Source organism: Plodia interpunctella, chromosome 30, assembly GCF_027563975.2.
Source record: "Plodia interpunctella isolate USDA-ARS_2022_Savannah chromosome 30, ilPloInte3.2, whole genome shotgun sequence".
NCBI classification, from domain to species: Eukaryota; Metazoa; Arthropoda; class Insecta; order Lepidoptera; family Pyralidae; genus Plodia; species Plodia interpunctella.
The window spans coordinates 1,525,826-1,546,062 of NC_071323.1; the positions used below are offsets into that span (position 1 = coordinate 1,525,826).

Consider the following 20,237-nt stretch of genomic DNA (forward strand, 5'->3'; position numbering starts at 1 on the left):
GATGAAAAAGTTCTGGTATTCTGGTATCGAGCGGGAAAGTTTTTTTTGTATTAGCATTAAGCGCCACCTATAAATAGAGTACAAAATAAATAAATAAATAAATAAATAAATAAATAAATAAATAAACAAACTTTCGTTTTAGGGTAATTGACAAGGTCAGATAATTGTAAAAAATATGTATAATCTAAATATAATAGATATATTTAGTATCATTATGATTTTTCACACGACTGTAACAATGCAGCTGGATCTAAATACGAAGATTTAAACTTGGTTGGAAAGTCCATTTTCAAAAATTATGAAATTATAAAAATAAATTTAATCGTCATAAAAATCACAAATTTTGTGACAACTTTTATTAAGAAGTCATAACTATAAACGTAATATTTAATGTAGCTGCCGAACAAACATAGCTGTCTTAGCGAACATTTTCGCACGTTGTGACGTCACACTTTCAAGTCATTCAGTACGGAGCGTTTGGACGATTCCAAAAATGTGTGATATTATTTTTATCATATCTTTGATGGCATTGTAATTGTCACATTGTATTTTTTTTACCAGTGTTTCTCTATTAATAGTAATTACAGCTATAAATAAGGGACCTGTTGGAAATCCAGTCGTCGAGCGCGTCGGCGTCCCTGCGGAACACGAGCGCGTCGAGATGCTGCACGTAGATGCGCTCGCGCGCGCGCCACGCCGCGTCCAGCGTCGCGCGCCGCGCGCGCAGCGTCGTCGTGCGCTCGCCGATCTCCTCCGACATGAAGTGACCTTCGCGGATCAGCTTCTCGCCTGACACAAATATCCTATTTCAGATTCTTTCTTCAGTTTAGGATGATATCTGAGCGTGTTAGGTTGTTTATTCAGTTTAGGATGATATCTGAGGTTTTTCCTCAGCCGTTCAGTATCGGAGCCCAGGGTCCGCAATTATTTACACCCTTTATTTAGGATGATCTCTCACACTTGTATGCCATCACAGGCTGAATGATTGGAACTAAATTCATAAGTTAAGACTATTTGTACCCATTCAATGCAAATAAAGACATTCTTATTATCTAACTTAGCGTGTAGGTTGCTTCCCAACCGTTGAGTGTCGGAGCCCAGGGTCCACTTTCCTGCCTTTTTTCGCCGTTTCGCATCGTCGACATTCTTGATTGTCAGACCATTGTCACGCATATCATCCTTGACGACATCAAACCAGAACTTTTTATTATGTTTAGTAACTACAACTCTGCCTAATACAGTTTAAACTTTCAATGTCTGTTTCCCAAAAACTCGATGTTTTTGTAAACTTACAATAAATATGAATAAGTTAATTTTTTTTTATTCCATCGACCAACTATTCAACGATCTAAATACAGCTTTAACTGAATACCACTCAAGTGGTACCTAAACCCTTGGCAGATATATAACAATATAACATACGAATATGAACGTTGGCGGGCCAAGAGCTGTAGACAGACTCACCATCAGCCTGCAGCGTGCGGAAGGCGTCTTCCTTAGCCTCGATCTCGGCCTTGATGTCGCGGTGCCGCGCCAGCAGCCGCTCCGCCGCCGACACGTCGCGCACCAGCTCCGGCGCGGTCACGCGCGCGAGCGTCTCGTTGATCCAAGCGCTGACAACCGGAAATTATCATTTTGCAAAATCAAAATCAAAATCAAATCATTTATTCAGAAATTAAGCCTTCACAGGCACTTTTTCACGTCATAATCTAAATTAAATGATGTTTACCAAAGCTACAAACTACTAGCATTTCGGAACGACCACTGCTGAGAAGAAATGCCGAAAGAAACTCATTCAAACAGTGTTGGTCCCTATTATGCCAGAAGGGCTTACCATTTTTTAAATATAAATTGATGTATAATTTTTTATCAGTAATATAACATGTAAGTACATAATAAAGTACATGGTCAAAAGATATACTGAAACATATTATGAAAATATATATACTTATATATATATGTATAATTAACCAAACAAAAAAAAAACTTTTAATAAAAGATCGAGCTGACCAGTTCCCCGGCAGCACCCGTTCACGAGTTGACGCGTGAGTCAGCCATCGCGAAGCTCAACCACAAACAACGTTGCACAAACGATTGCCGTAACCGGTTCCAAGGGTGATGGGATCTCTTATAATTTTATTTTGAAATTAAGAGAAATATTGTCAAAAAAAAAACACGAGGTTAATAACTAAACATAATTATTTGTATTATTTCTTTAACCAATAGTTTTATATTTGATTTGTTGTAATTTTATTTTGTTTTTATTAAAAAATCTAGCAGCCCGTCCCGGCTTCGCTCGGTTTTAAACATAATAAATTATATACATCTAAACCTTCTTCAGAAATCACACTATCTATTGATGAGAACCGCATGAATGTATACATAAATATATAAATAAATGAAAATCAGTTTTTGAGTTTATCGCAAACAAACAGACAGACGCGGAAGAAAATTTTGTTTTATGATATGTTAGGATAAATTTGATTGACCTCTGTGGCGCAGTGGTAAAGTGCTTGCCTCTGAACTGAGAGGTCCCGGGTTCGATCCCCGGTCGGGTCATGATGGAAAATGATCTTTTTCTGATTGACCCGGGTCTTGGATGTTTATCTATATACGTATTTGTTATAAAATATAGTATCGTTGAGTTAGTATCCCATAACACAAGTCTCGAACTTACTTTGGGGCTAGCTCAATCTGTGTGATTTGTCCTAATATATTTATCATGTATAATGAATAGCGTTCGCGTGTCCGCGTGTGTGGTCACTCACAGCAGCTCCTGGTACTGCGGGAAGTAGGCCTGCAGCTGGCCGGCGAGCGCCAGCTGCTGGTCGCAGTGTTGCGCACGCGCAGCCAGCGCCGCCAGCGCGTCGCTGACGTCCTCCAGCTTGGAGCTCACGTGCTCACGCGCGTCCGGGAACGCCTCACCGAGTCTGCGCAAAACATATAACATCACTTTTCAAAGATCAAAAAAAAAAACACTCGTAAAATTTTAAGATTTCCTCAAGGTCGCCACCGTCACGTTTTTACCGAATACTTTTGATTATTAGCGAAAATTAAAAAAATCGTCTTTGCAAATTATTCTACACTAGATAAAGGAATTTATTGCTTAATATTATAGTTTTCCATTATACAATGTAGTCACAATATACTGCGAAGATTTTGGTGGCCACCGATTTCGGTTTAGTAGAATGTGATGGTGGCGCTAGAGTGCTGTTAGTATCATCTTAACGTCAATTATGTACGTTGACAGATTTCAAGCATTCATTTAGAAATTGGATCTTCATCTTATTAATGAAAATATGAGTCCAATTTTAAAAGTTAAAAAAACTCGTTAAATTTGAAATTTGAATCGAAAGATATTGTTATCGTCAATTTTGATTGGTTGTCAACGTTCGTTTAGAAATTAGATCTTCACCGTATAATGAAAACACGTTTAAAAGTGTGATTATTCACCTTGTGCATGTAACAAACCTATGTAAATTGTGACTTGCAATAAAATTTGAATCTGTTAGAGTGAAACTATAGTAGACTTTTTCGTCGAAAATCACAAAGTGACCCGTGTTATTCATCAACAGTCATTACTCATTTAAAACTATTAAACATTGTTGAAAATAGATTTCGCCAATAATAACATACACACTTTCTGACGAATCATCCCGCGGTGCTTCGGTAATTGTTTATTTAGTGCAACAATAATAAAATAATAAATAGCATTTCATATTTTTTTTTTACAAAAAAGTGAAATTTTTTGACACAAGCTTTTATTGTCGTCAGAGATGACTTATTAGATTCATTGCGTGTCACTTTTCAAATTTTTGTATATTGTACAAATAAAGTTTTAATATATGATAGTGTATATCATTATGTATACTGGTGTTAAGATGTATAGAATCGCAAATTAGATTTTTTTTTATATGAAAAAAAAAAACTACCAATCTGCGAAGTCGTAGAGTAAAAGTTGCTTGTTTTGATGTACCCAAGTAGTCTTTAGGAGGTTTTGCGTTTGATACCAGTAATTATATTAGTTTTTTAAATCGTATTTTTCAAGTTTCAATAACAAAACTGTTACTACAAGCTGACCTTTCAGCCTCCTTCTGCAGATTGAGATGCGCGGCCCGGATAGCCTCCAGGTCGGCGCGCAGCGCGTGCAGACGTCGCTGCTGCGCGTGCAGCGCGTGCAGCGCGCGCGCGGGCGTCGCTTCGCTGCGCAGCGCCGAGTGCTTCTCCGCTATCCACGCGCCCGTCTCGTCCGCCGAGCGGTCGAACTCGTGCACTTTGCGGGCTCCGGCCAAAGCCTTAAACAGAGATTAAAAAAAAAAAACTAAAGGTTTGCAGGTTTCCTCACGATGTTTCCCTTCACCGGAAGCAAGTGGTCGATGAAAACTACTATACATGAGTAAGATTGCTATACAAACTCATGTGGCGCGAGTAGGATTCGAACCTGAGACCTTTCGATCCACAGGCGGGCGTCTGAACCATTACACCACCACCGTTTCCATCCATCTATGTCTACAAATATTACCTCCTGCCTGGCGAGGGCTAGCTCCTTCAAGTCATCCCACAGCCCCTTGATGTCTTCTACTCTCTGTCTCACTCTGTCAGCTTCCGGTGCGTTCTGTTCGATCAGTGCATTTCCGTTCTCGCACACGCACTCGATTCTGCCCTCGTTAGCTGCAAATATATAAAAAAATACATGGATACGAATGAGCGATACTGTAAATTTTAGATAAATCACTTTTTTTATTTACATAACATTAAATTCACATGTGACAATCTGACTTAATCATACTTCCGTTCTAATATTATAAATGCGAAAGTCTTGTCTGTCTGTTTCCCGCTTTCACGGCTAAAGCGCTGGACCGATTTTTGTGAAATTTGGTATGAATGTAGTTAAGACCCCGCGTTTGTTAGGCAACTTTAAAAAATAATAATCAAGCCCCAATTGGCAATCATGAGAGTTGAAACTTCGTATGAAAATCATGTGTGTTCGGGTTTCGCAGAGAAAATCACGCGGGCGTGTAGAAATTTTAAGTTATGAACCGCATTTCCGGGTAAAAATTAAGTTTCACATACATCCAGACAAGCAAAACGTACCGGATCTCTTTTCAGAAATATATATTGAGAGAAAATAATGTTTTGTGTATGAGAAAAAATTTACAATGACCGTTCGCGGTGTTGTGGACTTTGTGCAAGAGACACCAAATATCTCACCATGACATTGTTGTTAAACTGACATTATACGAAAATTACTTTTGCGATAGTGAAATTGACATTATGCGAACGAAATAAAATTATTGACGATGACATTACACACCATAAATTGTCATTTCACAAATATTTCGAGATGACATTTTGTGAAGGTGTCATTATGCGAAAATGTCATTTTGCGTAAGTGTAACTTGGCGACGGTGTCATTTTGCGAACGCGTCATTTTGCGAAAGCGACTTTAATCCCCCACGCGACACTGACCGTGCAGCTGCGCGAGGAAGTTGTCGAAGGCCTGCTGCAGCGTCTCCACGTGCTCCACGTCCTGGCCGTACTCCTCGCTGGCGGCCGTCGACATCTGTTCGCCGATCCACTCCTGCACCTCCTCGCACTCCTGCACGAATCTGGAAGCGAATCAAATGTTCATCTATACAAGTTTTTAAAAAATATCTCGTGAAAATTACTCACTTCCGGGGTGCCTCAGTGGCCCCGAATCGACGGGGCTGTTGGTAATGTCGAAAATAATTTTAATCTGCTTGGTTGTTGTGGCATTAAGGTCTACTTATTACTACATAACAGAACATAATTTTGTGAATTACATTATGCAAAAGTGACATTATGCGAAATTGGCTTTTTGCGAAAGTAACTGCAAAAGTGTCAATTTTTTTTTTGGTGATAACATTCTGCGAAAGTTACGTTCTGCGTCAAAACCCTAGGTTCAGACGGGACTTAGGTATCAGTTACCTAGGTGCCTTTATCATTCCGGCTAGAGCTAGGTGCGACCGTGTAACAGCGACCGACTGCACATATGTCTAGCCGGAGCACTCACTCATCTTTGTGTGCATTCTCGATTGCATTCGGTGCTACGACACCGGGTAAAAACAAACCTTGAAATTTTGAAGATTTGGCTATGATTTTACAACCGGCCGCATACCTGACGTTTACCCTCCTTGAGAATGCTATTGTTGCCTGTCAGTTGCCAAGGCCTTGTGCCCCTTGGTCGCCTCGTACGTCATCCACGTGTATGGAGTTGTTACATATAAGTCTAGCCGAACTAGCTTGCCTCGGATCGGTCCTGGCATAGCCAAGAACACGCGAGGACTAGAAAACACGACGGAGTACTCACTTGAAGTACTTCAAGCTGTGCTGCAGCCTCAGCTGGCGCTTGGCCGACAGCAGCTTCATCTCCTCGTACGACTGCTGCAGCTGCTGCATCCGCTGTTGCAGCAGCTCCTTGTCCGCTGCGTCGTTTAAACGGTCCTGTCGAGAATTGTGTGTTTATTTTATATATATTTTATTATATATTGCAAAAAGTTACCAAAAAATATGTAGAAATTGTTGACGTGACGCCAGTAATAGAATTATCTACCAGTCGACCATGGTCCACGTATTATCACAGGTAAATGAAATTAATATTATATATACAGGGTTTTTTTGATTAATTAACAACCTCCTATACATACACAACTTCCTGCCGTTATGAAAAACAGTTTTTGTTTTACGATTTTTGGAGATTTGAAAAAAAATTTTTACACTCCCATTATAAACCGATCACCTGATCGACCAATTTGTATCTTCTTCATAGTCGTATTCCTCATGGCTGAGGGTCGTGGTTATTACGTGGAATGAAACACACACAACAACTTTCTTGGCATTATTAATGGAGTGGTTTACCATTACCTTCTCCATTTCACACACAAGTTAATAATCAACAAGTGTGCAGGTTTCCTCACGAAGTTTTCCTTCACAGGAAGCAAGTGGTAGTCGATGAAAACTTACTATACATAATTCAGATTGGTATACAAACTCACGTGGAACGAGTAGGATTCGAATCTGGGACCTTTCGATCCACATGCGCGAATATAAAGAAAAAATCTTGAACATTATTTCAATGACAATGACGTCAATATTTGCCCCCCTCCGAACACTCACCGAATATTGAATTTTAAGTGTTTCTGCTTGAGGTTCCACACTTCGCCGGAGTGACGTCACTACGTAAATACTAACTCACCATCCCAGCCTTGGCCGCGGCCTCGAGCTTGGTGTAGAGAGGCTCGAAGGCGGCCAGCTCCCGCTGCGCGGCCTCCAGCCGCCGCGCCAGCGCCAGCGCCGAGTCCTCGCCGCGCCCCACGTCCGCGCTCACGACGGCCGGACGACGCTCCGCCAACCACGCTTCCGCTTCCGATATTTCTGACGTGAGCTGCAGCAGGTGATATATATCAAGACGATTATCAACATCGCTCACGTAACCATTTATTTACCATAAATTTACAATGGTGTAACTAAGTAACTACTATATTCTATTGACGACCTCGGTGGCCCAGTGGTAAACTTCTTGCCACTGAACCGAGAGGTCCCGGGTTCGATCCCCGGTCGGGTCATGATGGAAAATGATCTTTTTCTGATTGGCCCGGGTCTTTGATGTTTATCTATATATGTATTTGTTATAAAATATAGTATCGTTGAGTTAGTATCCCATAATACAAGTCTAAAACTTACTTTGGGGCTAGCTCAATCTGTATGTGATTTGTCCTAATATATTTATATTTATATATATATATATATATTTATTCTATATCATATTTTACTCGTAACTAAATTAGTGAATTCACCAAGTGTAACAGGAAAATAAATCTATCGAGACAGCTACTTCGAGTGATCGAGTGTTCGCAGTGCTCGAGTTAACGGCATATAGAGTATATGAAGATTGATTGATTGATTGGCAAGATCGCTGACATGAGCTGCAGGAAGATATGAAGAATATTTAATTGATTAATAAGACTTCAACCGAAGCATTTTGAGCGAGGCGTTGCGCTCGTGAGTAAATTAGGTAATCCACTTTTCGCCATCTAATCTGAGTAAACGATAAATCCATAGACAGAAATTTTACTTTATACTCTAGAGCTTAAAATCATATTTTAGACGGCTGTCTCTCATCTCTCCATGATTCATTCGGGGTTGTTAAGCCGCAAAGCCCGGGGTAAGCGTAAAAAATTTAGGTCGCTAATATCCAATCACAATGACAAACTTTACGTGATTAAGCGTTCGCTAGCGCTACTCCAGCGTGGCCGCTAGCACATGACTCATTGTCTCCCAGACTATTTATATAAAACTAGCTTGTGCCCGTGCAATTTTTATCTTGAAAATTTTATTACGTCCCATACAATCTTTCACTACCCTTTTGAAGGGGTTGAGGGTTAATTTTCAGAAAAATCTGAAACACATTCATTAATTTGTTGTAAACAACTAAAAACTAAATTTACAAGTCACAAATTTAAACGGTGTAGTGCTCCCCTGCACTCCCCCGGGAACCTACATGCTAAATTTCAGATTCCTACGCCCAGTAGTTTCGGCTGTACGTTGTCTGTCAGACAGTCAGTCACTCAGTAACGGAAGAGTTTTATATATATTGATAATATCCCAGATTATTTTATCTATCTCCTCGGCTATTGAGACAACTAAACCTGAAATATACCTGTAATAATTCACATCTGCGCCTGATTCTCGCAGTTCTATTGGCCGCTGCGTCGACTAGCGACTTCAGCGCTTGACTCAGCGTCCGCGAGCGCTGCTCGAGCGCTGCAGCGGCGAAGTGGCCGCGGGAACACAGCTGTGTCGCTCGACCGACTAGCGCGTTTATCATTGGCTCTCTGTATCAAATTAAATCGAATCATTCACCAATTACACTTTCAACAAGCACACTAACGTCATCAACACATTTTCATAGATTTATTTCTCTCAATAAATCATCGAGATCTTGAGGATCGACGTGACTGAATGATGAAACCTGCACACCGGTTGACAGTTTAAGTTTACTAGTGTGTATGCGATTACTTGCCACTAGAGTAGTCGCGGCGGGTAGTCGTAAAAGTCATATCAGATGTCTTTAGGCGACTTGAATAAAATCTGATAGCAGTGCTAACAATTTAACTTTCAGGGGGCTTACCATCATCTCTTAATGCGATCCAGTTCAGAACCTAAACTGATCTGCATCGCTAATTCGTACCATCAAGTTGACATAACGATCCATTATAGGTAGTCACCAAAACAATACGCAGTTTCGATTTCATTCACTCATTTTGCATACAATTCCGTACCATGATGTACGTAAGAACGTAAACTGGATCGCTTAGCTGTCAAAACTGCTATAAGAAAGTAAAAAGTTACTATTTCAGATAGGTTTCCACGAAAGAAGTCCCACAGACGTGGCGCTACTGTCGCTGAAAACAACGATGTGGTCTATCTGTTATTGATAGTTCCTAATTTTGCCACGGAAACCCTTTCGTGGTACGGTTTTTATGTTGTGTTTAGATGTTATGACCGACAAATTTTTAGTGTGCATAAATTTGCATTTTTTTTTATTTTATTGTGTTTTGTATTTACTATAGTCATGTAACATCAAGATAATAATATACATTTTAATTTTAAGTAACAAAAAAGTGCGTATTGTTTGCCCAAAATAGTAAGAATTTGATATCGGAACGCAACTCTTGAAACGAGATAAAATATATCAACATCGTATAGCCTTATCTCTTTCTTACATTTGGCTACTGTCACTGGGGTTTACGATTCAGAGACAATTTTTATTTTTTTAATTGATTTCATTCACTCCTTACGATTCAAATGCGACTTTGTTAAAATTAGTTGGTGGTATCAAATAACGCGATTCATTTTAGGTTCCTAAACTGAACTGCCCTACAATTGAATCGTTTTGTAATAGTTGATGGTAGGCCCCCAGGTGGCCCTGTTTGTCGGCTTAATAGTGTAATGTTTATTACTGCACACTACTGAATGATAGGATGATTTTATACATTCATAGTCTGTACTTGAACACAGGGTAGTTTCCATCCAGTCAAATCAGATACTTTTTTTGCATGTGTCAAAAACAAACATATACCTATCGGGCTTATATGACAGTGGGCACAAGTGACGTCACTAATTTTCAATCTGTGTCATGTGTCCTAATATATTTATGTGTGCGACTGTACCTACTCACGTTACGACGTTCGTTGACAAAAACATTAAATATTTTGTATGTATAACTAGATATAATTTTTTTTTTACTAAAATGGCATATTCCATTACACAGTAAATCTCTCATTTCTATTTTTATAATGCAAAAATTGTTTTGAACAATATTCATTCGTTCAATTGTATTGTGTGTGTGATAGAAAAATAAACGTTGTACAAAAATGTGTCTTACCTGGCAATAAGTTGGGCCTCTAGAGCTAGATGCTTCTTGAGCAGCGCCTGCGCATCGGCCAGATTCGAGCCACAATCGTCTGAAGACACGGCCGCCTCGCGTTCTTCCAGCCTTCATAAATATAATAATTATTATCAACAGCCTTTGAAATGTCCCCACTGTTGGGGCACTGGCCTTCCTTACGGATGGTGGAGTTTGGGTCGAGACCCACCGGATGGGCGCGGGCCCATTGCGGATTGGCGGGTTGTAACGACTGCAAATACAACCGGGACCGATGGCTTTACGTGCCTTCCGAAGCGCGGAGGAGCTCCATATAATTTCGGCCACCCATCCAATGATCGATCATTGTAAGTGTGTCTTAACCACCAGTATCACAGGCCGAACGCGTTAATTCGTCATTTGCGCCAATCACCATTTTTCTATATATTTTACTAGATGTTGCCCGGGGCTTCGCTCCCGTGGGAATATTGAGATAAAATATAGCCTATAGCAATCTTGGATAATCTAATGGTGAAAGAATCGGTTTGGTAGTTTCGGAGATTACCCGCCTCAAACATACAAAGTCACGAAATCTTTATGATAATAGTATAGGTTGCGGTCATGAAGCAATAGATAACATTTATTCATGAAACTCATTTGTCCCAAGTAAATATATATCCTCAGATATGTTATAAAACGAAGGCTTTTTCCGCGTCTGTATGTTCGCGATAAACTCAGAAACGACAGCACGGATTTTCATGCGGTTTTCACCATTAGTTAGTGTGATTCCTAAGGAAGGTTTAGGAATGGAATCGGGGACTGGCGGCTAGTTTTAAATAAATGGCGAACCCGCAGAAAAACTTTACGAGGCATTACAATTGGGAGGATCAGAAATCTACAAAAAATGCGTTAGTTTAAGTAATACTTGAACGGCCCCACCGGGAAAACATTCAGATGAGAAAGAGAAAGATAGAGAGAGGAGTTAGAGAGAGAGAGGAGATAGAGAGAGAGAGGAGATAGAGAGAGAGAGGAGTTCGAGAGATAGAGAGCGGAGTTAGAGAGAGAGGAGATAGAGAGAGAGTTGGAGAAAGGAGTTAAAGGGAGATAGTTAAAGTTAGAGAGAGAGGAGTTAAAGGGAGATAGTTAAAGTTAGAGAGAGATAGTTAGAGTTAGAGAGAGATAGAGTTAGAGAGATAGTTAGAGTTAGAGAGAGATAGAGTTAGAGAGATAGTTAGAGTTAGAGAGAGATAGTTAGAGTTAGAGAGAGATAGAGTTAGAGAGATAGTTAGAGTTAGAGAGAGATAGTTAGAGTTAGAAAGAGATAGTTAGAGTTAGAGAGAAATAGTTCGAGATAGAGGGAGATATTTAGAGTTAGAGAGAGATAGTTAGAGTTGGAGGGAGATATTTAGAGTTGGAGGGAGATATTTAGAGTTAGATAGAGATAGTTAGAGTTAGAGAGAGACAGTTAGAGTTAGAGAGAGATAGTTAGAGTTAGAGAGAGATAGTTAGAGTTAGAGAGAGATAGTTAGAGTTACAGAGAGATAGTTAGAGTTAGAGAGAGATAGTTAGAGTTAGAGAGAGATAGTTAGAGTTAAAGAGAGATAGTTAGAGTTAGAGAGAGATAGTTAGAGTTAGAGAGAGATAGTTAGAGTTAGAGAGAGATAGTTAGAGTTAGAGAGAGATAGTTAGAGTTAAAGAGAGATAGTTAGAGTTAGAGAGAGATAGTTAGAGTTAGAGAGAGATAGTTAGAGTTAGAGAAAGAGTTAGAGATAGGGATGTGTAACTCACCAGCGTGCCTCCTCATCGGCGTCCCTCTCCCAGCTGTGGAGCAGAGCGGCGTCTTCTAGATTGTCGCGGCGGATCTGCAGCGACTCCTGGATGTGCCGGTATCTGTAACAAATATTTTTGTTTTTTACAATTACAATTTAAATCAATTTATATTTTTTAAAAATAATTATTTCATTACTGTTTTGACACAAGCTTAGATTGTCATTGGAATGATCTTGATGCATTAAATGCATTATTATCACCTAGTACCATTCCTCAAATGGAGTGTATCCTTATATTATAAAACAAAGTCCACTGCCACGTCTGTCTGTCTGTCTGTTCGCGATAAACTCAAAAACTGATGCATGGATTTCCATGCGTTTTAAACCAATAGATAGTGTGATTCCAGAGGAAGGTTTAGGCGTTAGGAGCGAAGCCGAGACGAGCCACTAGTATCAATATAGAAGAAGGCAATGGCAAACCACTCCATAAATAGCTGAGTCGTGTGTGTTTCATTCCACTTAATGACCGCGTCTTGAGGAATACGTCTGTAATTTTTACGGTGATATATAAAAAGTGTCAACTATATTGTAATTCTGCGAATAACGTTGTGGGCTTATATTATCAGTAACTCTTCTTGTTTCAATTCTTATTTATCCCAACCACAGATTAAATAATACCCCAGTCCCAACTAATATTATAAATGCGGAAATAAGTTTGATTGTTTGTTAACTCTTCACGCATTATCTACTGGACCGATAGTTAAGAAATTTGGTACACGGGTAGAAAATAGCCTGGAATAACATATACGGTACTTTTTATCCCGAAATTCCCACGGAAGCGAAGCCCCGGGGCGCAGCTAGTGTCTATATATAATGTTACTGTTTGCTGTTTCTAATAAATTAATAAACTCACCGTTTAACGACATCGGCTCGTGCTAATATCTCATCGGCCATAAAGTGTCCGCTGTCGGCGAGTTGCCTCGCGTTGTCCGCGAGTTGTGTCGCGGTATCTGCCTTGCTCGCCGCCTGCTGTTCTAGACGCGCGTGACGCTTCAGCAACACAGTCACTGATGCTAGATGTTTGCCTACAATCAATCAATCAATCAATCAATCAATCAATCAATCAATAATTTATTTCTTCTTAGATCACAGGTTAACAAATGATGGTAAAAATCCCTACTAATATTATGTCACTGTTGTGTCATGTTTAAAGTTTCACAATAAGAGATGTACATAAAAGTACATTACAAATATCTCATTGTTATTCAAGACCCGACATATTTTCTCATTGCTCTTGTTGATTATTATTTTGATTCTATATTACATCCAATATATATATATATTTTATAACAAATACATATATAGATTACCACTGCATCACCGAGGTCGTCAATATCTGCATATATTTTTATACAGATATACTAGCTGCGCCTCGGATGTATGTATGTATTTTGGTAACGCGATAACTTTCGAACCTTTGGTCCCATTTTGATGAAATTTAAAAGGTATTTGGGATCGGTTTATGAAATATTCAGTTTTGTAAAAAAAAACCTCATCAAAAATTTATTCTGTTCGCGTTAGGTCTAAGTTCGCGGCGAACAAATAGTAATATTATATTTGGGATGTTGTAATTGAGCTAATGTCCCAGTTTCATGTAAAGCCTCCTTAACAGTAGTTACCATGGTCTTCGCTCAGCAGCTGCGACTCGACCTCGTCCATCCAGGCCACGAAATCGTCCAAACCTCGAAGGTACACCCGAGCTTGGTACGCTTCCTGTAACCTCTCGCGGCGAAGTTTTGTTGCTGACTACAAATATAAAAAAAACATGTATAGGCAATATTTATATATCTAGCTGTTACCGGCATGAACAAAAATAAAAACATACTACATACTAGATGTTGCCCGGGGCTTCGCCCCCGTGGGAGTCTTGAGATAAGATATAGCCTATAGCTATCTCTAATATATTTCTAATGGTGAAAGAATTTTTGAAATCGGTTGTGTAGTGCAAACTCACAAACGCTTATTTATCTCTTTATAAATTACTAGATGTTGCCCGCGGCTTCGCACACGTGGGGTTTCGAGATAAAATATAGCCGATAGCAATCTTGGATAATGTACATTTCTGATGCTGAAAGAATTTTTGAAATCTGTTGTGTAGTTTCGGAGATTACTCGCCTCAAATATACAAACTCACAAACGCGTACATCTTTATAATAATACTAGCGGCCCGTCCCTGCTTCACTCGGGTAAAACCTTAATAAATTAATAATAATAATTATAAACCTTCCTCAGAAATCAAACTATATATAAATAAAACCCGCATCAAAATCCGTCGCGTGGTTTTAAAGATTTAAGCATACATAGGGATATAGGGACAGAGAAATCGACTTTGTTTTACACTATGTAGTCATAGTGATAATAGAATAGTTGATTGTTCGATGCCAAATTAAATGGGAAATTAATAAAATTGTGTTTACCTGCAACTCCCTCCACAGGTTTTCAAGATCTTCCACGTGTTCCGTGATCTCCTGAGACGCGTAGTGATTCGCTTCTGTACACACAGACATATGTCGATGACAGTACATAATATCCACACATATTTTCACAATCAATTGCCTGAACACTTTAGGAAATGCACTAGTTTTACGAGTATTTGAATATATATAGAACCAAAAAGTTCATAAGAACATTATATATATATATATATATATATATATATATATATATATATATATATATATATATATATATATATATATATATATATATATATATATATATATATATATATATATATATATATATATATATATATATATATATATATATATATATATATAAATATAAGATATAGCCTAGCCTATAGCTATCTCGGATAATGTACCTTTCTAATGGTGAAAGAATTTTTGTTGAAAATCGGTTCGGTTGTTTCGTAACGCTTATTTCTTTATAAATTACTAGATGTTGCCCGGGGCTTTGCTCCCGTGGGGTTCCGAGATAAAATATAGCCGATAACAATCTTGGATAATGCACATGATCGAGTTATGCACGATTATCACCAATAATTATTCATATTGATTTCTCAGATACAAAAAAGGGAATTAGGACCTTCTTAGGTCCAAAAACATTATTGCCACAATCTAAACTTTTGTTAGAGTATTGCGTTCTCCCGTCCGGAGCCGTTTGGGCGCACCTTCAGGTCATCCAAACAAAGAGTTCGCTAAATGACTGGATAAGAGATCCGTGGACGTCGTACGTGGGACACAAAGCATGGGCGGTTGACAGGAAACAATAGCATTCCCAAGGAAGCTTAAAGACAAATCGCAGCGGAATCTTTCAAATATTAAGGTCACTTAAGTTCAAAAACTTCGAACAAAGAGAAAGGGAGATAGTTACCAATGAGCGCCTCTCCCTGTCCGACAACATCGTCTATCCGTCCTTTGCTGGCAGCCAGCTCCGACTCGAATGCAGAGTGCCTTTGGATCTTGCTCTGCAGGTTCGACAGGTCCCTGTCAATCAAACAAAGATCAGGTCAGCTCGTCAGGTCAGGTCAGATCTTCTTCGTCTTGACCTCATCCCACTCATGTGTGGTCGGCACACTATGTAAGTTCCTTCCATTTCGTTCTGTCATTCACCATATCCACTGACACTCCTCTCCTATCCTATCCTTGACACACTCCATCAATTTCTTCTAAGGTATCCTCTATTCCTGGAACCCTTTACTTCCATTTTTAATGCCATTTGAGTGACGTGATTTTCATCTCTTCTTAAAGATCAGGTCAGCTTACCAAATTTCACCTGATTTGCTTCAGTATATTCGGAGCGAATTGGCTATGACAGACGGACGGACAGACAGTCGCACGAGTGATCCTATAAGGACGCGTCCTCATTGCTCAGGGCTTGACACTGACCCGAGTTGACGTACGTCAAAACTTCATACAATTTCTTCGGAACCCTAACAAAAGCTTGGTAAGACATATATATATATATGATACCTATAGTTCTGGTCGTGGGCGATTTCTGTTTTGAGCGCGATCCACTCGCGCTCGTGGTTGAGGTTCTGCAGGAACTGCTGCAGCTGCCGCGACTGCTGCAGCAGCTCGCCTCGGGCCGCACACGACTCCTTTAAATAGAGATATATATATTTATAACTTCTTTCCATAGGGTGGCCAACTTGGAGGTTTACAACTATTTTTTGCCGCCTTTTTGTTTTGGCGGTAAATATGACAGCTGTTACATGATAATTACTTTGTGTAGATACGGCAAATTTATTATGGAGCGATTTACGACGGAACAACGTGTTTTAATTAGGAAACATGTGGTTTCAACAAAACCGGGCCACATGTCACGCGGCACGAGCCACAGTAGAAACATTAAAAATAATGTTTCCCGGTCGAATAATTTCGAGAAACGGTGACATTGATTGGCCCCCATGATCGCCTGATTTAACAGCTCCTGACTTTTTTCTGTGGGGCTATCTAAAGGGACGTGTCTATGCTAACAGGCCAATGAACCTTCAGAAATTAAAACCAAAATATTCGAGACACAGTCACTGAGTCACAGTCACTAACGCAGGAAATGCGTGAAAATGTGATGAAAAGGGTTCGCATCTGCGGTGCTGCTGGAGGGCTAATACGATTATGAAGAAGATCATCCTTGATCTAGGCTGCGGAGGCATCCTAACTAATATTATAAATGTGAAAATAAGTTTGTTTGTTACCTTTTCACGCTCTACCTACTCAATATATCTTGAAATTTAAGTCAAAATTTAGTCGTCGCTGTGTCGGTCGTGCAGCACGCGAGTGAGCTGGCCCACTCGGCCGAGATGGCTGGCAGCAGTGTGGTCACCACTCACCTTCAGCTTGTCCCTCCTGGCCAGCAGCTCATTGTTCTTGCTGAGGATGTAGTCGTCGCTGTGTCGGTCGTGCAGCATGCGAGCTGCGAAGTTAGACACTTCCTCCACTCGGCCGAGTTGGCTGTCTAGTAGTTTGGTGAACTCGTTGTGTTTGCGGATCAGGGTGTCCACCGCTGCAATATCATAGTATATTACAAGCATTTTTATCATATCATATATATATTATTAGCATTTTTTATACAAAAAAACCCGGTCAACTCGCGAAAAATATGAACAATTTAAAGAATTATTCATACATTATATAATAGTATTTTGCATTTTTTCAAACTAGCGCCATCTATGCATTTTTTCTCGAATTAATTATAATTGATAATGTAATTTACTAATAATTTACACCGCTGAAAATCACCCTTAATTGAAAATATATATATATTTACTCTGCACGTATGTGTTTGGGTCATAGGATTACACCATCTTACCAAATTTCACCTGATTTAGTCCAGTAGATTCGGTGCAATTGGCCGTGACAGACACACGAGTGATCCTATAAGGGTTCCGTCATGATGCGAAGCGTAGAACAAAAAGTAGGGTAAGCAGACCCTTGAATATGGTAAACGAATATTTTTTTTTATTATGACTATTCATAAACCATTACATACAAACTTTCTAAAGCTTTTTACCGTTGAGGTCTTCGCCAAGGTCGTCGTTGTTCAAGAACGCCTCTTTGGCCGCGAGCCAGTCCTCTGTCTGTCTCACTTGCTCCTTCAGCAGTTGCAGCTGGTGCGCCTGAGAAAGGAGATCACGTTTATCCCATATCGAGGGTATCAATAAAACTGAGTGCGTAGTAGGACTTCGCTATTTACACATCTAACCATCGAGCGACCCAGCAAACCAATCGCATTGCGCCATTGTGACGGAACAACAACCATGCCACAATGTGATTGGTTCCCTGCGTCTCATCATCATCATGGGGTGCCATCTTCGAATTAAGTTTAGAGGTCAGCATACGGAAACCTTAGCGGCTTTGGGCCTCTATTTTCATTTTCAGGTGGTTGGGTGGTGAGGTGGTATCTAAATCCGGTCCAATCCGGTCCAAACCACTTATGTGTCTTATATATCGCTGCGTCTCGTGAGATGTAAATAGCAAAATCGCACTTCCGCCCTCTGGTGTCAGATTTAATACAACGTAGGTGTAAATCGATTGCGTAATGCGTAGCCTTTTCCCGGTTCAAATTCAAATTCCAATTAGGCCCAGGCCGCTTTCCTTTTTGGGTTGCCGCTTCTGGCAGGCAAGGGTGGGAACGGCATTTGTTTAAAAGCCCGTAGTCACCGATTCTAAAACTTAATGGGTTACGAGGGTTTTGAACGCCGCCGTGGGCTATCATTAAATTCTAAATTCTTTCGACGTCGTAAATTTACCACAGCCGACTTCCAAAGCGCAGGTGAAGAAGAAGCGGCGCAACAAACTTCACCGCAGCCTTTTCTCCAAAGACGACAATTGACAAATGTGATCTGTCATGTATTACAACTAAGTGGGCGAAGTAGTTTATAACGTCATAATTAAATGTAAAAAAATTTGCTTATTTACAGATTAGAGGGAGAGCTTCAACTCTTACCTGCGTCAAATACTTCTTCCTCTCTTCCCAGGCGTTCTCCAGTTGCTTCTTCAGATCATCGAGCCGCTTCAGCTTCTCCGGGTTTTTAGTGTCCTTCCTCAAATCGTCGGCCATCTTGATTTTGCCGTCGCACTCCGCGCGCACTTCGTCGTGCGACGCGAGCGCCATCTCCGCTTGGGCGACGCTCTCCGCCGCCTCGGAGCGCGACATACGCTTGACTGCTTCCAGAACCCATAACTCGAGCTCCTAAATTGAAGGATCGGCGTTATTTTTATTGTTAGACGCAGTCGCTTTCGCAAAATGCCGTTAATAGATAGCTCGTTAACGCAAAACGTCAATCTTTCTATCTTATAGAGTGCGTTAATGATGATTCTGGTGTCCGATTTTATTAAGTCATAATCTCATCTACCGCCATCTAGTGGCAAGTAATCGCATACACATTAGTGAACTAAACTGTCAACCGGTGTGCTCAATTCCTCGCGATGTTTTCGCCAGAAGCAAGTGGTGGTCTATGAAAGCTAATTTAAATGAGTCAGATTGGTATACTAAATTCAAATCATTTATTTCAGAAATTAGACCTTCACATGCACTTTTTCACGTCAATTTTTTATATTTATAATTATTTCTCACAAGCTACAAACTACTGGCATTTCGGAACGACCACTGCTGAGAAGAAATGCCGAAAGAAAATCATTTGAACAGTGTTGGTCCCTATCATGCCAGAAGGGCTTACAATGTTTCTTATATTCTTATTTTATTCTAATATTAATATTCTTATTACCAAACTCATGTAGCACAAATAGTGTTTGTACCTGGGACCATTCGATTCATATACACACACAGAGGTGCCCGAGCATCTACGCCACTTTTTTCTTCTTAAATATAACGTAAGAACACAGAGCCGAGACAGTAAAAAATACGGTATTGTTATAGGTAATTTTATAGTCATAAATTCGTGTCGACAGACGAAATTAATGGCATTATGCGAAAATGACGATTTGAGACGACATAATAATTCAAGTTTATGTAACATATTTTTATATGTAACAAAAAATAAATACACACCAATATAAGCGAACAACGAAAATTAAGTGAATTCGTTAAATTTATTCAAATTAGGGACTTGTATAATAGTGGACATGGATGCGCACACGCATATTTTTTGTCGTATGAAGCTTTTAAACCTAGTTTTGATTGTTTCTCTTTTGTTTGTAAAAAAATATACAACATGCAATACCGTTGGTCTGTTTTATATTTACGTTTAAAATAGTTTCGAAAAATCTTCTGTGATTAATGATGTCGGCTTCACATTTACTTATATGTACATAAGTTTTTCATATTCATTTATTTCAGAAAACAACAAAAGTATTGCAAGGCAATTAAATAATAATAATTATAATCCTTTAGCTTTAGTGTGAAACTCTTTGTTTTAACCCAAATAAAGGGAAAATCTCTAAAATAGTTATTCAAGTTTAATATTTCCTTAATGGAAAACGACATTTATTTAACTTTTCAAATTTATCTTCGAGCAGCAATGAAGACTGTCTTTTTTTAATATTTCTTCCTTATTCTGAACTGAAGCGAATCCACAAGAAAAAAAAAGACTTAAA

The 20,237-nt window shown here is 39.5% G+C and overlaps 1 protein-coding gene across 2 annotated transcripts in view; it reads right to left on the reverse strand.

Moving 5' to 3' along the window:
- Positions 1-20,237, reverse strand: part of kst (karst) — a 97,954-nt gene that overhangs the window by 15,358 nt on the left and 62,359 nt on the right. For both annotated transcript variants that reach the window (XM_053767094.1, XM_053767092.1), the window contains exons 53-71: positions 18,628-18,873; positions 17,692-17,797; positions 17,012-17,184; positions 16,152-16,279; positions 15,553-15,665; positions 14,634-14,707; positions 13,836-13,962; positions 13,070-13,241; positions 12,176-12,277; positions 10,409-10,519; positions 8,681-8,855; positions 7,217-7,405; positions 6,332-6,465; positions 5,470-5,609; positions 4,523-4,671; positions 4,081-4,295; positions 2,769-2,930; positions 1,465-1,613; positions 603-789 (exon numbers count right to left, since the gene is read on the reverse strand). In XM_053767094.1, coding sequence (XP_053623069.1) covers positions 603-789; positions 1,465-1,613; positions 2,769-2,930; positions 4,081-4,295; positions 4,523-4,671; positions 5,470-5,609; positions 6,332-6,465; positions 7,217-7,405; positions 8,681-8,855; positions 10,409-10,519; positions 12,176-12,277; positions 13,070-13,241; positions 13,836-13,962; positions 14,634-14,707; positions 15,553-15,665; positions 16,152-16,279; positions 17,012-17,184; positions 17,692-17,797; positions 18,628-18,873 — 2,852 coding nt within the window. The remainder of the gene's footprint in view (positions 1-602; positions 790-1,464; positions 1,614-2,768; positions 2,931-4,080; positions 4,296-4,522; positions 4,672-5,469; positions 5,610-6,331; positions 6,466-7,216; positions 7,406-8,680; positions 8,856-10,408; positions 10,520-12,175; positions 12,278-13,069; positions 13,242-13,835; positions 13,963-14,633; positions 14,708-15,552; positions 15,666-16,151; positions 16,280-17,011; positions 17,185-17,691; positions 17,798-18,627; positions 18,874-20,237) is intronic.